This window comes from Thamnophis sirtalis, unplaced genomic scaffold, assembly GCF_051295495.1.
Source record: "Thamnophis sirtalis isolate CommonGarterSnake01/CBP01778 unplaced genomic scaffold, rThaSir2_p1.2 scaffold_6, whole genome shotgun sequence".
Taxonomy (NCBI): Eukaryota; Metazoa; Chordata; class Lepidosauria; order Squamata; family Natricidae; genus Thamnophis; species Thamnophis sirtalis.
In genome coordinates this window covers 21,931,856-21,948,885 of record NW_028261386.1, presented here as the reverse complement: position 1 = coordinate 21,948,885, position 17,030 = coordinate 21,931,856, and the positions used below count along the sequence as shown (strand labels likewise).

Here is a 17,030-nt window from a genome sequence, read left to right as displayed (position 1 = left end):
TCAAGGACACTCTGCATAAAACTTTCCATCTACACTGAACATGTCAACAAATTAGAGCATGAGATATGTTGGCTTTCTTCCTCTTGAGAAACCTCTCTCATTTGCTGACTTAGATAAGAGTCTCCTATCTCAGAGATTCACTCTCACAATTGCCCTCTGACCAGGAAGCCTCATCTTGCAAGCTCCAAATCACATATAAAGGGGATAGTAACTCATTGGGGAAGATACCAAAGCTCCCGCTTGTTTGTCAAAATTAGGCTACAAGTCTAGTCACCAAATCAAAATCTGGCTCAGCTATTTCTCAAGATTTGCAAGATTTCATATCAGATGCAATAATTCCAGGCTGATTGCTGGAAGCATTAAAATGAAACTAAAGGTTAAATATTTTGGTCACACAATCTGAAGTTTGGGATCAGGGGAGAAGATCATCATTTCAGAAAAATAACAGAAATTGTCAGAGATAAGTAGCTAGATCTTATTGTAAGCTCATGACACAAACATGAGCTTACAATAATTAAAAGAAGCAATTACTAACAGGCAATTCTAACAAACTGAAGTTGATCCAGTTACAAAGAGTCAAACATAATTGAAAACAAACATCACAGAGCTTCTCTTTAGAGTTTGAAAGAAACTTGGCCAGTCCACTAGATGACCTTGGTTTACTGTATATCCTTCTCTAAAATTAAATTACTTTAGAGACATTGCAAGAAATGTATGTCAAGACTTTCAGGAGAAAGTCTTGAATGAGGTTCAGAGCACTTTGGTCAAAAACCCTCTAATAACTTCAGGAGCAGGCTGTGACCTTAGCAAATGTAGCACTCTCCTTCTGTCCTCATCTCAAAATAAATTACACCTGTTGACACAATTACAGGGACAAATAGGTTACAGATGTCGCAGAGACAATCGGAGCTAATCAGAATATGCCTAATGGTAAATGTATTTTATATGTGTCTCCCCACGGCTCTACCTGTGCCAGGAAGCAAAAGGTAGGGGAGGGAGTTACCTAGATTCCCTGCTCGTGGGAAACGATCAAAGAAAAACACGTGCAGCATCTTTGCCTATGATCGGGGAAGTGGCGGGGAAAGCTTTTTGCTCTAACACTAGAAAAGCAGCTTCTGCCCGGGGAGGTGTTCCTCCTACTTACCACGAGGCCAGCGATAGATGAGAGCTAACTGCAGCTAATCTCTCCGCAGTTCGGCGATGTACCCACGTGCAGCTCTGGTCTCATAGCTGGGCTGACATTCCCAAGGACAAGCACCGCCCACTTCGCGCATCGGGATGACATCAAGTCGCTCGTGCCGCCTACCGCCATGTTAATACCTGGCACTGGCTGCGTTCCTATTGCAGGCACGCCAATTAGAAGATCATTAGCCTCATAGGGTTCAGCCCGGCTTGTTACCCAACCAGCGGTATTGCTTTATAGTTGCGTGAACCGTGCACACTCAGCGGATGTGTTAATTCCTAAACTGTTAAGTTAACCATGGACAAACGTATCCTGAAACGCAAACAAACACAGCTTGCTTAACCTGTTTGCTAAATTGAGCACAATTTTTACAGAAGCAAAATATGCTGAAACGCCAACGAAGCAAATGAGAGTTTGCGAAACACACTAAGCCGTAACCAAGTTTAACAGTAACCATTTAAGAAACCTGATTGAGCACATTGTGCAAACCTTAACGATGTCTTTCAGCTCAACAGGTTCTCAGGGTGAGGCAGGGTCTTTCTCAGCCAAGTACAGTGAAATACCTCAGCTGACATGTATTTATACCCCACCTTTCAAGTTATAAAACGTTCAGGTTAATGACGATTTACAGCAGCAAGCAATCAGATATTGCTCAGTGACGTATCTAGATTTGCTAATTCACATTACTGAACCATGTCAAATTCCCCAAAGCAGCTGGAAACCTAAATACAATTGGTTCACTCATTATCTAGACCAGTGTTTATCAAACTTAACAATTTTAAGATGTGTGGACTTTCTTTAGGTAGGCTATGGAGTTACTAGGTGTTGAGGACTGTCCTTCCGATCCTCTAAACTAGGATCATAAAATTGATAATTGCTTTTCAATTCTGTGAGGAAAAGGACTGCGCTTGGGGAGAGAGGTTTTTTTAATAACTTCATTCTCTAAAATGAATTCCCTGCCTCTTATTCTGGGCATGATGATGGCTTTGGGTCTTCATACAGAGTATCCACACTCATGACATTCTAACAGAGGTGAAACTCAAGGTTTACTTTCTGCATATATACACAAAAGAATGGGTAGCTTGCTAATATAAGCTAAATAGACACTATTAGAGTAAGGTTCTACATTTAGGCAAGACAACTGAAATAGACATTAATAGAGTAAGCTTCTACATTTAGGCAAGAAGAACAAAATGCACAGGTACAGTATAGGTGGTACCTTCCTCAATAGTAGTAACTGTGAGAGGGATCTTGGAGTCCTAGTGGACAACCATTTAAATATGAGCCAGCAGTGTGCAGCAGCTGCCAAAAAATCCAACACAGTTCTAGGCTACATAAACAGAAGGATAGAATCAAGATCACGTGAAGTGTTAATATCACTTTATAATGCCTTGGTAAGGCCACACTTGGATACTGCATTCAGTTTTGGTCGCCACGATGTAGAAAAGATGTGGAGACTCTAGAAAGAGTGCAGAGAAGAGCAACAAAGATGATTAGGGGACTGGAGACTAAAACATATGAAGAACGGTTGCAGGAACTGGGTATGTCTAGTTTAATAGAAAGAAGGACTAGGGGAGACATGATAGCAGTGTTCCAATATCTCAGGGGTTGCCACAAAGAAGAGGGAGTCAAACTATTCTCCAAGGCACCTGGGGGTAGAAGCAATGGGTGGAAACTAATCAAGGAGAGAAGCAATTTAGAACTGAGGAGAAATTTCCTGACAGTTAGAACAATTAATCAGTGGAACAGCTTGCCTCCAGAAGTTGTGAATGCCCCAACACTGGAAGTCTTTAAGAAGATGTTGGATAGCCATTTCTCTGGAACGGTATAGGGTTTCCTGCCTAGGCAGGGGGTTGGACTAGAAGACTTCCAAGGTCCCTTCCAACTCTGCTACTATTGTATTGTATTGATATTACAACTAATTGCTGAGTGTGGCTTGTGGAAACTGATTTTTTTCCCCTACTCATTTATAAAGGCAAGATATTTAACTCCTAACCCAAAATACAGTCAGTTTCATTCCAAGTAGTAAAAAATAAACAACTCCTTCCCCAGAATTGTCCATACAGATATTTCAACAATACATTGTTGACCCTAAAAACAGAATGGTTTGTAGGAGTTCATTAGCACAGTATAACTTCCCTATTAATAAGGAATCACAATCTTATTAAGGCCTTTTATATTCTTAGAAAATTGAAAATAAAATCTGGACTTGGACTGTACTCTTATTGTGTCTATAAGAGGTCACAACCAGGAAAATATGGAGGAAGGTGGTTTCCTTAATTCCAAGTAGGAACAGAAGACAATAGCAAGTGGAGCTAACAACAAATTCAAAAGCTGATTGAAAGCTAGTTTCATTTAAGAGGGCTTGATGTTGTTTTCTCATCCCCAGCTGTGGTGGTTCTGAATCCATATTTTTTAAAGGACAACATAAAATTCAAATGGTAACATAGAGTTGACTTCTGCAAAAATGGTTGGTCTCTTAGTTATCACAGCTATTTCTATTAAACTGGAAATATGCTGAATTTAGATCATGGATACTGCCAGAACCTATTAAATGTCATCTAGGGTGTGTAAAATTTTTCAACTTTCAATTTCCAAACATTACGGGTGCTCAAAAGTTGTGACCTGTGTTGGGGACTGTTGTTTGTAATGTAATGTTTATTAACATTTGTAGGCCGCCCTTTTCCCTGAGGGGACTCAGGGCGGCTCACATAAAATCAGGGAGGGGAAATACAAACAATGACATAGACACATATAATAAAAGTAATAAGCAACATACATTCATCATTCGGGAGGGGCAACTATCCTTGTCCCCAGGCCTGACGGGCTAGCCAGTTCTTAAGGGCTGTGCGGAAGGCCTGTAAAGATTTTTTGGTTACTTTAATATAATTTAGATGTGCTTGGTAAGTAACTACATAAATGTCATAACTTTTTGACATTTTGTTTCATTTACCATTCCAAAGTGGATGGATTGTGCAAATACATTGATTAAGAACAATGTTGGAATGTTCTTAGAAATATACTGTGATTAGGTTAGACATTTTTAGTCTATAATAGACTAGAATGAGGTTGGGTACGTTGTAGTTCACTGTGCTGTGGGAACCTAGCCATTGTCTTAGACTTATCAACTACTAGCCTATCACATTGAGCCATAATAGGATTAAGTATTTTTTATCATTCAGGTTTTTTCATTTATACATTTTCTCTAAATTAGTTAATAAAATATATTAATTGAAAAATAAAGCATTTTAGACAAGTAGCTATCTTTAACATATTTCCATATATTTAACATGTATTTTCTATCTCTGAATTGCTTTGTGAAATGTCAAACTGTTTTTGTGTTTTTCAGATCCAGTGGTGGCTGATTTAACCACTCTTTCCTCCACGTTATGATCCTGAAGATGAATGTAAAAATCATCTACTTGAACTACAGTCCAAACTTTGCTGAATCTTTTAAAACTGAGGTTTTTCATTCATTTTCAGTGTCAACTTCTAGATTTTCTTAATGGCTTGATTGCAGCAAATTTGCTGCTGAATTTCAATCTAGTTTGCAAGTAGAAGTGGTGGCAATTTCTTAGACCTCAAATGTCACAAGAACAACTGGATGGCTTAACACAGTAAAAAAAAGCATGAGACACCAATTAACATTTGTATTCATAAATCTGCTGTGATCACTGAGATGAGATGGTGAATTTATATCAGATGCCCTTTGGTCTAGACATGGTGTTCTCTTTTTCAAGGAATGATTCTGGAGAATGTAGAAAGTATATTGGTGCAATTATATGTCTTTAAGAGTTTATTATACAGGCATTCAAGGTCAAGTTGATAAAATGCAGTGGCTTTTAAGAGGGAGTCATTCTTGGGAGAATGATCAGTCCACTAATTTATCTCTGAAAACAGCTTGGTTAACCTTGTACATTAAAATGCAATTTTAACTTCAGTGAATAAATTCAATGTAACCATGATGTGTTGAATAAATCTAAAGCTAAGTTCACATAAAATGCTAAGCTATTAACTCTGATTTACAAGTAACAAAAGCTGAGTTTATATAATTAGTGCGTCTAAACCAAAGAAAATCTATTATGATTTAACAAATTGTATGAGTGAGTGCTGGGGCTAATTAGTATTTTATACTTCATGCTTTATTCACATATTTTCCAAGGAGATAGTTACAATTTTCTTGGAAATAATATATGGTTTGCTTCATGCATTTAACCTGCCTCAAATATGACATGCAAGTTTCCTAAACAATTTTTGTATAACACTCAATTCTACATACACAAGAGCTTGAAGTCTCTATTCAGAAGGTTTTAAAGAGGGATTACATGAATGTCCTTCAGACTCATAAATAGCAAGGAGGAAGGGAAATCCTAAAATCCATGGCTATGTAATATTAAAACCAACCCATTTTTTTTCAAAAGGATATGAAAGCTCTTCAAAGCAAGTCATCAGAAAATATGTTACAATTAATAGGTATGCAAAGAAGCAAGAAAGCAAAAGAAATGTCCTGGGTTCAGCTCCAAGGGGGGGAAAAGACACTGGAAACATGGAGGCTGCTTGGAAAGATGGTTTAATGGTGGACAGGACCACATGGTTTGAGGTCCTGAACAGAAAAGGGGATCACATGCTTCCAGATATTGGGTGAAGAAGAGAGAAAAGAAGGGACTTGCTAGGTTTTGTATATTCTGTTCAGCCCCACCTCTCTGTCCCTGTGTAAGAAATGTATTCTGATTGGTTGACATACTCCCAGGAGCGGCGGGGTGGGGGGGGTTGTTGTTTTAGCTAACTTCATAGGTTGTGTGTCTTTTTCAGTCCCAAGCTTGGTTGAGTTCCCAGATGCCATGTGGTGTGTTTTTGTAGAAGGCTAATCCTATCTTTGTTATGTAGAGTAAACTAGCTCAGGGCCCCTAATAGCCCATTGAGAAAGATGGGGGCTATTAAGAGTGAGTGTGTTTCCTGCCTAAAAACATATTTCTCCATTTCTTATCCAGGGAAATATAATATTCTGCCTCTTCAATATTTCCCAGGATATTCCATTTTTCTAGGAGAGGGGTGGGTGCTAACTTCCTACATGTTCAAGACCTAGGTTCAAAGACAATCATGAAAATAAGGTTGTAGATAGAATGCAGACTATTGACCATTAAGCAAAATAAGCAAATGCTTGGAGTACCAAGGGAAGAGGAGTATTACAGAGTTGTTTGTTTCCCGCATGGCCTGGAATAAAACTGAATTTTTAATCTTGTTTGTTTGCTTATTGGATTTATATGCCACCCTTCTCCCAAAGGACTCAGGGCGGCGTACAACATAAAAAAACCACATATTACAAAAGTTAAAAAGGAAATTCGAGTATCCAAAAACAAACCCAATTAATATTAACAATAACATTTTAAAAATTAGATTAAAATTAACAATTAAATCAATCATTTGTTTTATTTTGTTCAAGCCAGGCTGGCTTGCTGGAAAAGCCAACTTTTTAGGGCGCGTCAGAAAGACTGGAGGTCGGGGATTATGCAAAGCTCCGGGGGCAGCTCATTCCAGAGGGAAGGCGCTCCCACAGAGAAGGCTCTCCACCTGGGGGTCGCTAGCCAACACTGTCTGGCCGATGGCACCCTAAGGAGGCCAACTCTGTGGGATCACACTGGACGGTGGGAGGCTACCGGTGGCAGTAGGTGGTCTCGCAGGTACCCTGGGCCTAAGCCATGGAGCGCTTTAAAGGTCATTAGTAGTACCTTGAATCGCACCCAGAAAACAACCGGCAACCAGTGCCGGCAGCCTAAAAGGGCATGGGAGCACCTAGGTACCCCCATGACAATCCGCACGGTCGCATTCTGGACCAGCTGAAGCCTCCAGGTGGTCTTCAAGGGCAGCCCCATGTAGAGAGTGTTGCAGCAGCCCAGGTGAGAAAGTACGAGGGTATGAGTAACTGTGCACAGAGAATCCCGATCCAGAAAGGGGCGCAACTGACGTACCAGGCGAACCTGGTAAAAGGCCCCCCTGGTCATGGCCGTCAGGTGTTCTAAACTAAGCCGCGTATCCAGGAGGACTCCCAGATTGTGGACCCTCTCTGAGGGGGCTAAAATTTCTCCCCCTATCATCAAAGATGGAACAAGATGCACAAATCGGGATGACGGAAACCACAGCCACTCAGTCTTGGAGGGATTGTGCTTGAGCCTGTTCCTCCCCTTTCCAGATCCGCACAGCCTCCAGGCATCGGGACATCACATCGAGGGCATCGTTTGGGTGGTTTGGGGTAGAGATAAAAAGTTGGGTATCATCAGCATATTGATGATACCGTTCCGGATGATCTCGCCCAGCGGTTTCATATAGATGTTGAACAGGAGGGGTGAGAAAACCGACCCCTGGGGCACCACACAAGTGACACGCCTCAGGGTCGATCCCTACCCTCCAGTCAACATGAACTGTGACCGATCCGACAGGTAGAAGGAGAACCACCGTAAAACGGTTCCCCCCCACTCCCAACCCCCCGAGTCGTCGCAGTAGGATACCATGGTCAATTGTATCGAAAGCCGCCGAGAGGTCTAATAGGACCAGGACATGTTTTCCTCATGTGCTTTTATATACAGCATTAATTTATTTTGTGCCATAAAATTGTTTTCGATTCCTAGCCACCACATAGATTTTCTCTATGGGAATACAAATGTATAAATAAAAATGTAAACATAAATAAAATAGCCAACTAAAAATATTGTAGAACTCAGAAGTTTATACGTTCCAATAAAATAACCTAATAACCTAAGACGAATATTCCACCTATGGATTTTGGATTTTAAAAAAAGATCATGGAGACAGTATCATTACTATGCCTGTTCTATAGGCTTGCTGGGGGCATGCAGTCAACTGCACGCTTAGGAATCTCATTCAGATCAAATTTATTATCAGGCATTCTTAATAACAAAACTTACAGTTCAGTGTTAAGATACTTCTGACTTTCCATAACCTGTCCCATCAGGTGATGTAAAAAGATAACAAAATTTACAGTTCAGTGTTAAGCTACAGATATGATCACATCTCATGGAACTACATTTCCCATAAGGCAGTCTCTGCCTACAACTTCCAGGAGGTGGGTTTCTTAAAGGAGACAGCTCTTAATTCCTACACTATCTATACTGCTGGTGCAGCACAATGCCTCTTTTTTTATTCTCTCAAGGGAGAGAATAACATGTTTTCCATACTTGTTTTTATTCAGATTCACGTGACTGCTAGTTTGGGATCATGTGATGCATCATGGCTGCGCCCAGCTGGCTCTGGGTTCCCCAGCTGTTCCTCTATTTGGTAGTCCCCTCGTCGGCCGGGTTCGCGGTCGAAACGTTAGAGCAGGTAAAGGGGGAGGAGGTTTGTCTGGGAGGGGAAGAGATATATGAGGGGCCTTTCATAGTTTCTGTCTACCTTCTTGCAGGTCTGCGGTAGCTGTGCTGGGCCCATGAGAAATGAGTCCGCAGTAGCCGTTTTCTGCGGTTCCCGGGTGGGTTCGGTTCGGTGGGGCCGCTGCTGCTTAGAAAGGGACAAGAAGATTGTCTTGGGGTGAGTCGATTCGAGCTGACGTGATCAGTTTCTAACCTTTATCCGGGTTCCTCCCCGCCTGGGGTTCTCCAGGTTACACCCTGGAATGGCAACGCGCGGACGGCTCAGGCTTTTTCCCACTTTCACTTATGGGGAAAATAATTCATCGCCTGACGCAAGTTGGCAGCCTACCAAAATATGTTCTGTAATACAGTACTTGAGGCCAAGTACATTGTCTTTTGCTTAACTTTGGCAACAAGGCAATCCAATAAAGCAATCCAAATGCAGCCCTTGGCATCTGATAATTTTATCTGGTTTTGGATTTCAAGCTGCATTGTCCAGACATGTATTTTAAATGTTCCATTGTCCTCAAGAGATCATGATCTGATTAAGTACGATTAATTTTTTTCAAAAAAGTATGCTATGAGAACGTAAAAATGAGCATTCCAAAAATATTGTCGCAGTTAAAATCTTTCCTTCCTTCCTTCCTTTTTCAGTAGTGAGAACAGTGACATAGCTAGATATTATTTAAATGTGAGAAAATATGACAACATTGCAAAATCCCCCCCCCCCCACAAGTAAGGGTTGTGAAATAGAAGGCAGGTCCTCCCTTTCTATGGAAAATGCTGCCTTAAATGTATTTGCCTTTTACAGTTCTGCCATTACATTTATATGGGCATCTAGTTTTAATTTAACTTTAAAATGATTATAGTGGAGTGAGGTTGATGGGATTTTAATTGTTTTATGTGAATTGTTTTATGTTTACTGAGAGTTGAGTCTTGTGAATGTTATACTTCTATAAAATAAATATACTTTGGTTAATGAGTGTTCTAAATATATGGCTATTGAACTTGTATGCTAAATTTATTTATTTTTCTTTGTTCCATTTTAATTAATAAATGTACCAAAGGAATCAAAAATGTTGTGAGAATTCAGTCAAGAAGTGTAATTGATTACTGCCTCTGTTCAAAAAATGTTATACCAGCAGAAGTATAACATTCCATAACTGAGGTGTATGATAAGTCTTAACTAGCTATTGTGAAATATGTTTTCTATTACTCCCCAATATAAAAATAATATTACCCAGTCCTTTACACTAGAAGTAAGAGTGCTGCTTTCTCTCTTCATCTATAGGTTGGATTATGGAAACTGCTCATTGCATCAGTTGTGCTCTAGCTTCCAGGAAGTGAATACAGCTTTTGTCATGTGAGTTGAATTTGTTGGACCTGCCGCAGTTTAAACCTCTAATTAGAAATGACCCTTGGCTCCATTTGTTGAGAAAAGTATAGTTTATTAGAGGCCAAGTTTATTGCAGTAAAGCAAAACCAGAACTGAAAATCGCAGGCCAAAATCCCTAAGTTCTATTCTTCCCTCCCTTAACTGTCTTTCATTGCCCCCACCCCCTGCCCCCAGTGTAACCAATCTGGTTCAGGCAAGATGTTTTTCTAACAGTCATTTGAAGCACAGGTTTGGTTTGCAGCCCCCTCCTTCCTCCAGCTGGGTGACCTTGAGGCATCGTCTTGTGGAGATACCGCACTTATATTTCCCAAAGCATTCCCCTCAGTGGTGGATTTCTATTTTTTTTACTATCGGTTCGCACGTGTGATCCTTCTGCGCATGCCCACTACCATCACTACCGGTTCGCTCAATCTAGGCTGAACTAGGAGCAACCCACCTCTGATTCCCCCCATCTCCCCTCCCCTCAGTTCATGACAGTCTGTTATCACAGTGAAGCACAAACAAGTATAAGGTGGCAGCTGACGATTACTGGTACCATCATGTTCATAATTCCCCATACAAGACACAGAACTGAAAGGCTTTTTTTTTATAGTAGAGCTCTGCATGTGGCCCCCTCTGGCCTGTTTTTGGCCTCCATGACCTCCTGCAGCACTTTGTCAGCCGAAACAGGGCCATTGGGGGGGATATCCCCCCACCATGCCCCTTTTTAGGCCTCCATGGCCTTTTGCAGCATTCTGTTGGCCAAAAACAGGCCATGTACAGGCTCCATGAGGCCCCCACATGGCTCGTTTTTGGCCTCCAGCAGCAATCTGCTGGCCAAAAATGGGCCACGCACGCCAGATTTAAGCACCCCGCATGCCAGACCCAGCCTGTGGGCCTTGAGTTTGACACCCCTGTACTACCCTAAACATCATTCACACAGGAAGCAGAACATTGGCCTTGAATGTATTCTCTTCATTATTTTGTTCTTAATGTAGTGATCTGACTGATAATCCATTAGAAAGTGTGCCTGAAGACCACTTCCGAGGATTCACTCAGCTGCAGACCCTGTGAGTATTGTAAATGATGACAGATGCAAAATGAATGGAGGCTGCTGACTTGAGTTGATTTACCAAGTTTATATCCATCTCACAAGAAGTGATTCTGGCTAGCATATAGCAAAAAAGTATAAAAACATGTTAAAAAAAGATATAAAAACACACATGCAACATGAGATTTGATCAGCAACAGAGCCACCTCAAGATCTCACTAGTGCTCTTGAGGGACTTCCAGAAAATAAGGAGGAACAAAACTGACTCTTTAGGGGGGAGAATGTTCCATAAAGTGTTGGTATCAGGCTTCAGTAGAAATCAAAAGCTTTTCTTGGCTATGCCTATTTTCACAACATTATGCTTTTGGGGTGTGGTTTATGAGGTTTTATTTAGAGGAGGGGAACCAGGGGTGAAATCAACTTACCTTCGCTACCGCACGCGCCACCTCCGCATACACGCAGGACCTCTCACATATGCACAGAGCATCAAAAACGGGACATGATGACGTCCGGGCAGGTGAGCGGAGCCTCCTTCGGCCACTGCTACCGGTTCGCCCAATCCAGATAGAACCAGCTGAATTATACCACTAGGGGGAATCCTATTGAATCTGCCTTTCACTTGTTGCTGATATAACTTATATTGATCCCCAGTGCTTTGCCCCAGAAGCTGGATTGTCCTGGAGGCAATGAAGTATGGAAAAATATCACCATCCAAGGGGACAATCGTATCTGTCAAGATCAAAGGAGCTCCTGCAATGGCTCATTGGGACCTGGTATGGATTTAGTAGGCAAGACCTTGTATGCTTGGGCTGTAAGGAGGTGAAGAAAGGTGGGGATTGATGATGAGGACTTTAAAAGTAAGTTGTTTACTTCCAAACTCCAACAAAACTATTTGTAGTCATGAAAAAAACAGTAGAGAAGAGTGGCTGCCTGTTGGACATCTGGGGCCAAGGTGTTTCACAGATTGAGAGCCCTCAAAGAATGGTTGTCTCCAGGGCTAGACTAAAACTCTTATCAGGAATGGGGCCATTAATATCCACTTCCTGGAACAGCATGAGAGACTGGGACAATCATATTAGCAATAGCAATAGCAGTTAGACTTATATACCACTTCATAGGGCTTTCAGCCCTCTCTAAGTGGTTTACAGAGTCAGCATATCGCCCCCACAGTGTGGGTCCTCATTTTACCCATCTCGGAAGGATGGAAGGCTGAGTCAACCTTGAGCCGGTGAGATTTGAACTGCAGAACTGCAGTCAGCTGAAGTAGCCTGCAGTGCTGCATTTAAGCCACCTCGGATCTCTTGGAGGAGACGATATTAAAAGGTCAAAACCAGAAGATTAATTTGGAAGCCTCTTAGCAGCAAGTGCTGTAACTGAAGAATAGGAGTTAATTCTACAGGAATGGTTCTTATCTGCTAAAAACCTACTGCAGTTTGGGTCATGTTCAAAGGCAGCCCCATAGACTACTACATTGCAGTTGCCTAACTACCAGTTAGTAAAGGGTATGAGTGAGGGGTGAGTCACTCTTAGCCCTGTATGTTTTACTGCAGTCCGCAAACATAGAATTAAATCTACAATTTCGTGAAACAGCTACAGGGAGGCAAACAGAAATAAACAAGGAACTCTCAAATTTCATGCTCCCATTCTGTAATCTCTTCTATGTTGATGTCAATGAGCTAGCCAAATACTATATGATATTAATCTGAGTTTTGAATTTGAGGTTTTGATTTTTTTCATCTTAATCTATTTCTTCATTGATAACATGAAACTCTTAATAATTAATACTATCAAAGCAGCACAATTGCCTTGGGCAGTTCTGTTAAGGAAGTAAAGGACTATCCAGCAGGAAGTTCTTTTGCATGATATCAGTGTTCTTGCTTAGCTATTATTTCTGAAATTTATATAGGAATATTTTTCAGAAATGAACTGCAGCTGGGGAAGGAGATGGGTTTGAATCTACTTCTGATTTTAGCATTAGCATTTTATGTGCTAGTCCTAGTCCTGAGTAGATTGAGCAAAATATTTGCTACGGGAAACACGGCTTGTACAAAAAGATATCATCAGTGGTAGTAGAAGGCGGCAAAAGACCTGAAGTGAGGGCAGCGAATCCTGAATCTTAGGAAGATAAAAATAGGTGGTTTTGGCAGAAAGGATTAAGGTGGGCAGGATAAGATCAGCTCTGCAAATGGAAGGCACAGTATTAAAGGGGTGTAAGAGACTGAAAGAAAACTGAAGAGAAGAAGCTGTGAGTTGTGCTGTTTATGGAATAAGATTTAAAAAGTGAGAGGATATCCTCACTCTTTCCCCTCCACCCACTTTCTCTACAGTTTGGGTATGCCCAGAGGGATCACTTTGTAGTTCTGATGGACCTGGCTTGTCTCAGTGCCTCTGTGTAGAGCCATACCATGGCTACAAATGTTTGCGCCAGGTAAGCTGGTTTTTGATTATGCTGGAATTTATGCTCTGTAGTCTGTATGCTTTTTCCTCTGGTACAAGGAGATGCGGCTTTGGGGCATGGTTATTTCATCCAAAATAAGACCTATTAAATGAAATACCGTATTTTTTAGAGTATAAGATGCCCTTCCACCCCCTGCAAGAGGCTGAAAATTTGGGTGTGTCTTATATTCCAAATGTAGCCCCACCCACCTACCAGGCCCCACCTTTCGGCCTCTACGTATCCTCTTCCTGGCTGCAGAGATTGCCATAGACAATGGCTTGCATTTTTGGGCTCTACACCTCGCGTTTTCAGCCTCCAAACGCTCCGTTTGAGACCCACTCAAGGCTGATCACGGCCTCTCGCATTGCGTTTTTGGGCGGCAGCTGGAGCATTTGGAGGCTGAAAACACGAGGCGTGGACCCAAAATGGCAACCCGGAACAGCTGCTGCCGTCTCTTACCTCTTCCGCGCTTCGCCTACTTTACTAATTGCAGCTTCCTGCGATGATCAACTGCGCTTTAGAAGCTGCTTTTCAGGCCCAGCGAGGCTGAAAAACAGCTTCTAAAGCTGTGTTAAGTGCGCTCACTCACAACCAGCAAACTAATCTGCTGAAGCTGTGCTGAAGGACGGCAGCCAGATGAATACTTGGTAGGCAGAAATTATTTTTCCCTATTTTCCTCCCCCAAAACTAAGGTGCTTCTTATACTCTGGAGCATCTTATACTCTGAAAAATATGGTAGATTATTCAACTGGGAATAATCATTAGAAGGAGGAACACTGCCTTCTTCTCGCTGAGGTTGTTGGAAACTAACATCCAACAGCATTGGAGGACTTCTGTCTGATAAAAGCCCATTTGATTCAAGCCATTGAGACTGATGAAGAGGAATCTTTGGGAGCTAATCAAATTAGAAACAGCCTTCTGCGATTTCTCTGCGGGTCGCCCATGAGGCCAATGATGAAGGAAGACTCAGACACGAGTTCCCTTCGGGATGAGCCGACCCAGAGCATAGTCTGGATGACTCCTTTATTGAGCATACACAAAGAAAGGGTGGAGTCACATGGTCTATGTGGACCAATCATGGTTGTACAAGTCTATGGTATATGGTAACTCATTTACTACCATGTAGACCTCTGAACCTAGAGAATGCCCATAGTCAGCAAATAAATCTTTTACTAGCATGCAAGCTTCTGACCCCTAGTTAATACTGCAGAGTCAGCATGCAAACTTTTGACCCCTACTTAGTGCTGAGAGTTAACAGGTTGTGACCTCTGACCTACTTAGTGCTTCAGAGTCAGCAGTTTGTATTACTGACCTTTTGGTATGGTTAATCATTACTGCTGTTGTATATGTGTTCCAGCATAGCTATGCATGCCTACACTTATGTTACAACAGCCTTCTAATTTTCCTTTACCTTTCAGGGCAATTTTCCATACCTGCTTTTCTTCGGAACTTTGGGAGTCATCACCATCACTCTCTCCACCTTCCTTTGGATCACACAGCGCCATAAAGCGAAAACCCTTTAGTGGCCTCTCCAGTCTCCAGGTCCACCAACACTCCACAAAGGAGGTGGGAGTTTACAAGTTTTGTCTGCTGTTACCCTTTGGTTTTGGAACTGGAGATTCCCAATTTTTCTGGGGGAAATAATTTTTGGATTAGAGCCTTTCAGAGTGGTTATGCTCTGTTACATGTTCGGACACATGGGAGAATACTGTAGCAGTTACTGTACAGGAACACATTATTTCCAACTGGACCTGTTAATTGGCCAATGCATACAAGTTGGGGCTATCAATAAAATGTAAAAAGAGAACTGGGGGAAATTAATGTCTTATTGAGTGATATTCTTTGGAGTGTACATTTAATTTCTAATAAAGTAAATACAACTAATCATGGTTGTGACTGGATATGACGAAAACCAGTGCTTGTGTGACTCTTGATTGCTTAGGGTTTAATCCAGATTTCTTTCTTCTACTATTAGAATCAGGGAGCCTGAGGAAAAAGTGTTAGTTAGAAGCAGTATAAGGGTGCTCTTTTTCAGGGGAAGTTTTTCTGGGTCTGGAATATTCAAATGAGAGCTTATGAGACACTCAATCCCATCCTTACTCCTGTTACTTCAAGACACCTTTTGGATTCTACCATAAAGGGACCCAGTTGTTCTGCCTTAAAATTTAAGGGTTTATTTTAATAAATAACTGAAGCATATTTATTTCTCTAGCCTTTACTCTTTTTTGGGACCTGATTACTTCCAAAATATCTGCTCTGCTCTTTTTCCCCATGCATATTACGGAAAGCTTGCAAGTTTGCCCTCTTTCTTTCTTCAAATGTCTTCTGCAAATCATGAAGCAGTCGGAGAAACTATCTGTCTGCATTCCAGGGCAAAGTTGAACTAATAATGCTGGATAGCCATTTGTCTGGAACGGTATAGAGTTTCCTGCCTAGGCAGGGGGTTGGACTAGAAGACCTCCAAAGTTCCATTAGCTTATCAATAACTGATTTAAACTGATTTTAAACTTCCTTGGGATATGTATTTTTGGGACACATTGTTCCAAGGATTTGATCCACATCTACTTTCCACTTGCAAAAATAAATAAATCCAAGCTTGGCTCTCTGGAGATTGCTAAATTAGGCAGAAATGTATATAATCAAGGCAGCAGCACTGCAAGGAAGCAGCAGCTTCAGTTAATCGATAAACCAGAGAAGGTTTCATAGCATGTCTGCTCTTGATTGTTTTAAATTCCATGCGCTCAGTTTTGAGGCTTAGGAATGTGCTCAGATAAAAAAGGAATTTAGTTTCATTGAATATGTACAGAGGTGGTCAGCAATCTCTACTGAGAGACAAATGGCAGATAGATGTACAATGTAGTCCATTTTGAAAAGAAAGAAATATAACAAAATAACCATGTCAGATTATGGCAAGAAATTGAACTCTGAAGATTGGAAGAACGTAACGATACCTTGGGTAAAATCAATTGCAATTATGAAAATGAATATACTTCAGTGCCAACAACCGTGGCTGAATGAAGAGCTAGCAAGTAGATCCTCCTTGTGAGAAGACTTCAAAACAAAATCTCCTGCTGGTTTAGAACTCTTGGAGACCATCTTGCTCAAACCATGGACGGTGCATTTGAAGTGCATCAGGTTCAACTTACTTCCTTTTCTAATCACTTTCAGAAAATGGTTAACTGCTTTTCAGCTATCCTTTTTCCCTGAAAATAAGAGCTCCCTGGATAATAAGTCCAATCGGGCTTTAGAGTGCATGTGCTAAAATAAACCCTTCCCTGAAAATAAGCCGTCCCTGAAAATATTGCAACACAGCAGCAGCCATGAGGTGACCACGCTCCTGCACCTCAAAAATAAGACCTCCCCCAAAATAAGGCCAAGTGATTATTTCAGGGAAACACGGTATTAGGAACATTTGGATGTACTTTGAAATCAAACTTTTCTTAAAAGATAACAAAACTCCAAGAAACAATTTGATGAGATATAAGTTCACAGCAGTAAGAATAAATTTTGACCAAAATTTACTAGAAGGAAGATATAATCCTGACAATATTTAACTGGGAATTTAAATTTAGAGAATATGCAGTAATGACAAAATTAGCAACATAATATAATGTAAGTTT

The 17,030-nt window shown here is 41.2% G+C and overlaps 2 protein-coding genes and 1 pseudogene across 4 annotated transcripts in view; 1 reads left to right on the top strand and 2 right to left on the bottom strand.

Annotated features, from left to right (window-relative positions):
* The window catches only part of SLC5A6 (solute carrier family 5 member 6), a 38,154-nt gene extending 28,971 nt beyond the window's left edge, over positions 1-9,183 (bottom strand). The window contains exon 1 of one of the 3 annotated variants that reach the window (XM_087717376.1): positions 8,762-9,183. The gene's annotated coding sequence lies outside the window, so the exon portion shown is untranslated. Of the gene's footprint in view, positions 1-1,144; positions 1,985-8,106; positions 8,132-8,761 lie in introns of those variants that run through there. The other 2 variants (XM_087717378.1, XM_014062612.2) reach the window with 2 other exon arrangements.
* LOC148044896 (uncharacterized) lies at positions 6,422-7,599 on the bottom strand (annotated as a pseudogene).
* On the top strand, positions 8,303-15,322 carry ATRAID (all-trans retinoic acid induced differentiation factor). The gene is made up of 7 exons (XM_014062620.2): positions 8,303-8,521; positions 8,601-8,725; positions 9,839-9,910; positions 10,921-10,992; positions 11,625-11,746; positions 13,301-13,401; positions 14,829-15,322. The coding sequence occupies exons 1-7, from the start codon at positions 8,429-8,431 to the stop codon at positions 14,931-14,933; spliced, it is 690 nt and encodes a 229-aa protein (XP_013918095.2). The 5' UTR covers positions 8,303-8,428; the 3' UTR covers positions 14,934-15,322.
* The last annotated feature ends 1,708 nt before the right edge of the window (positions 15,323-17,030 follow it).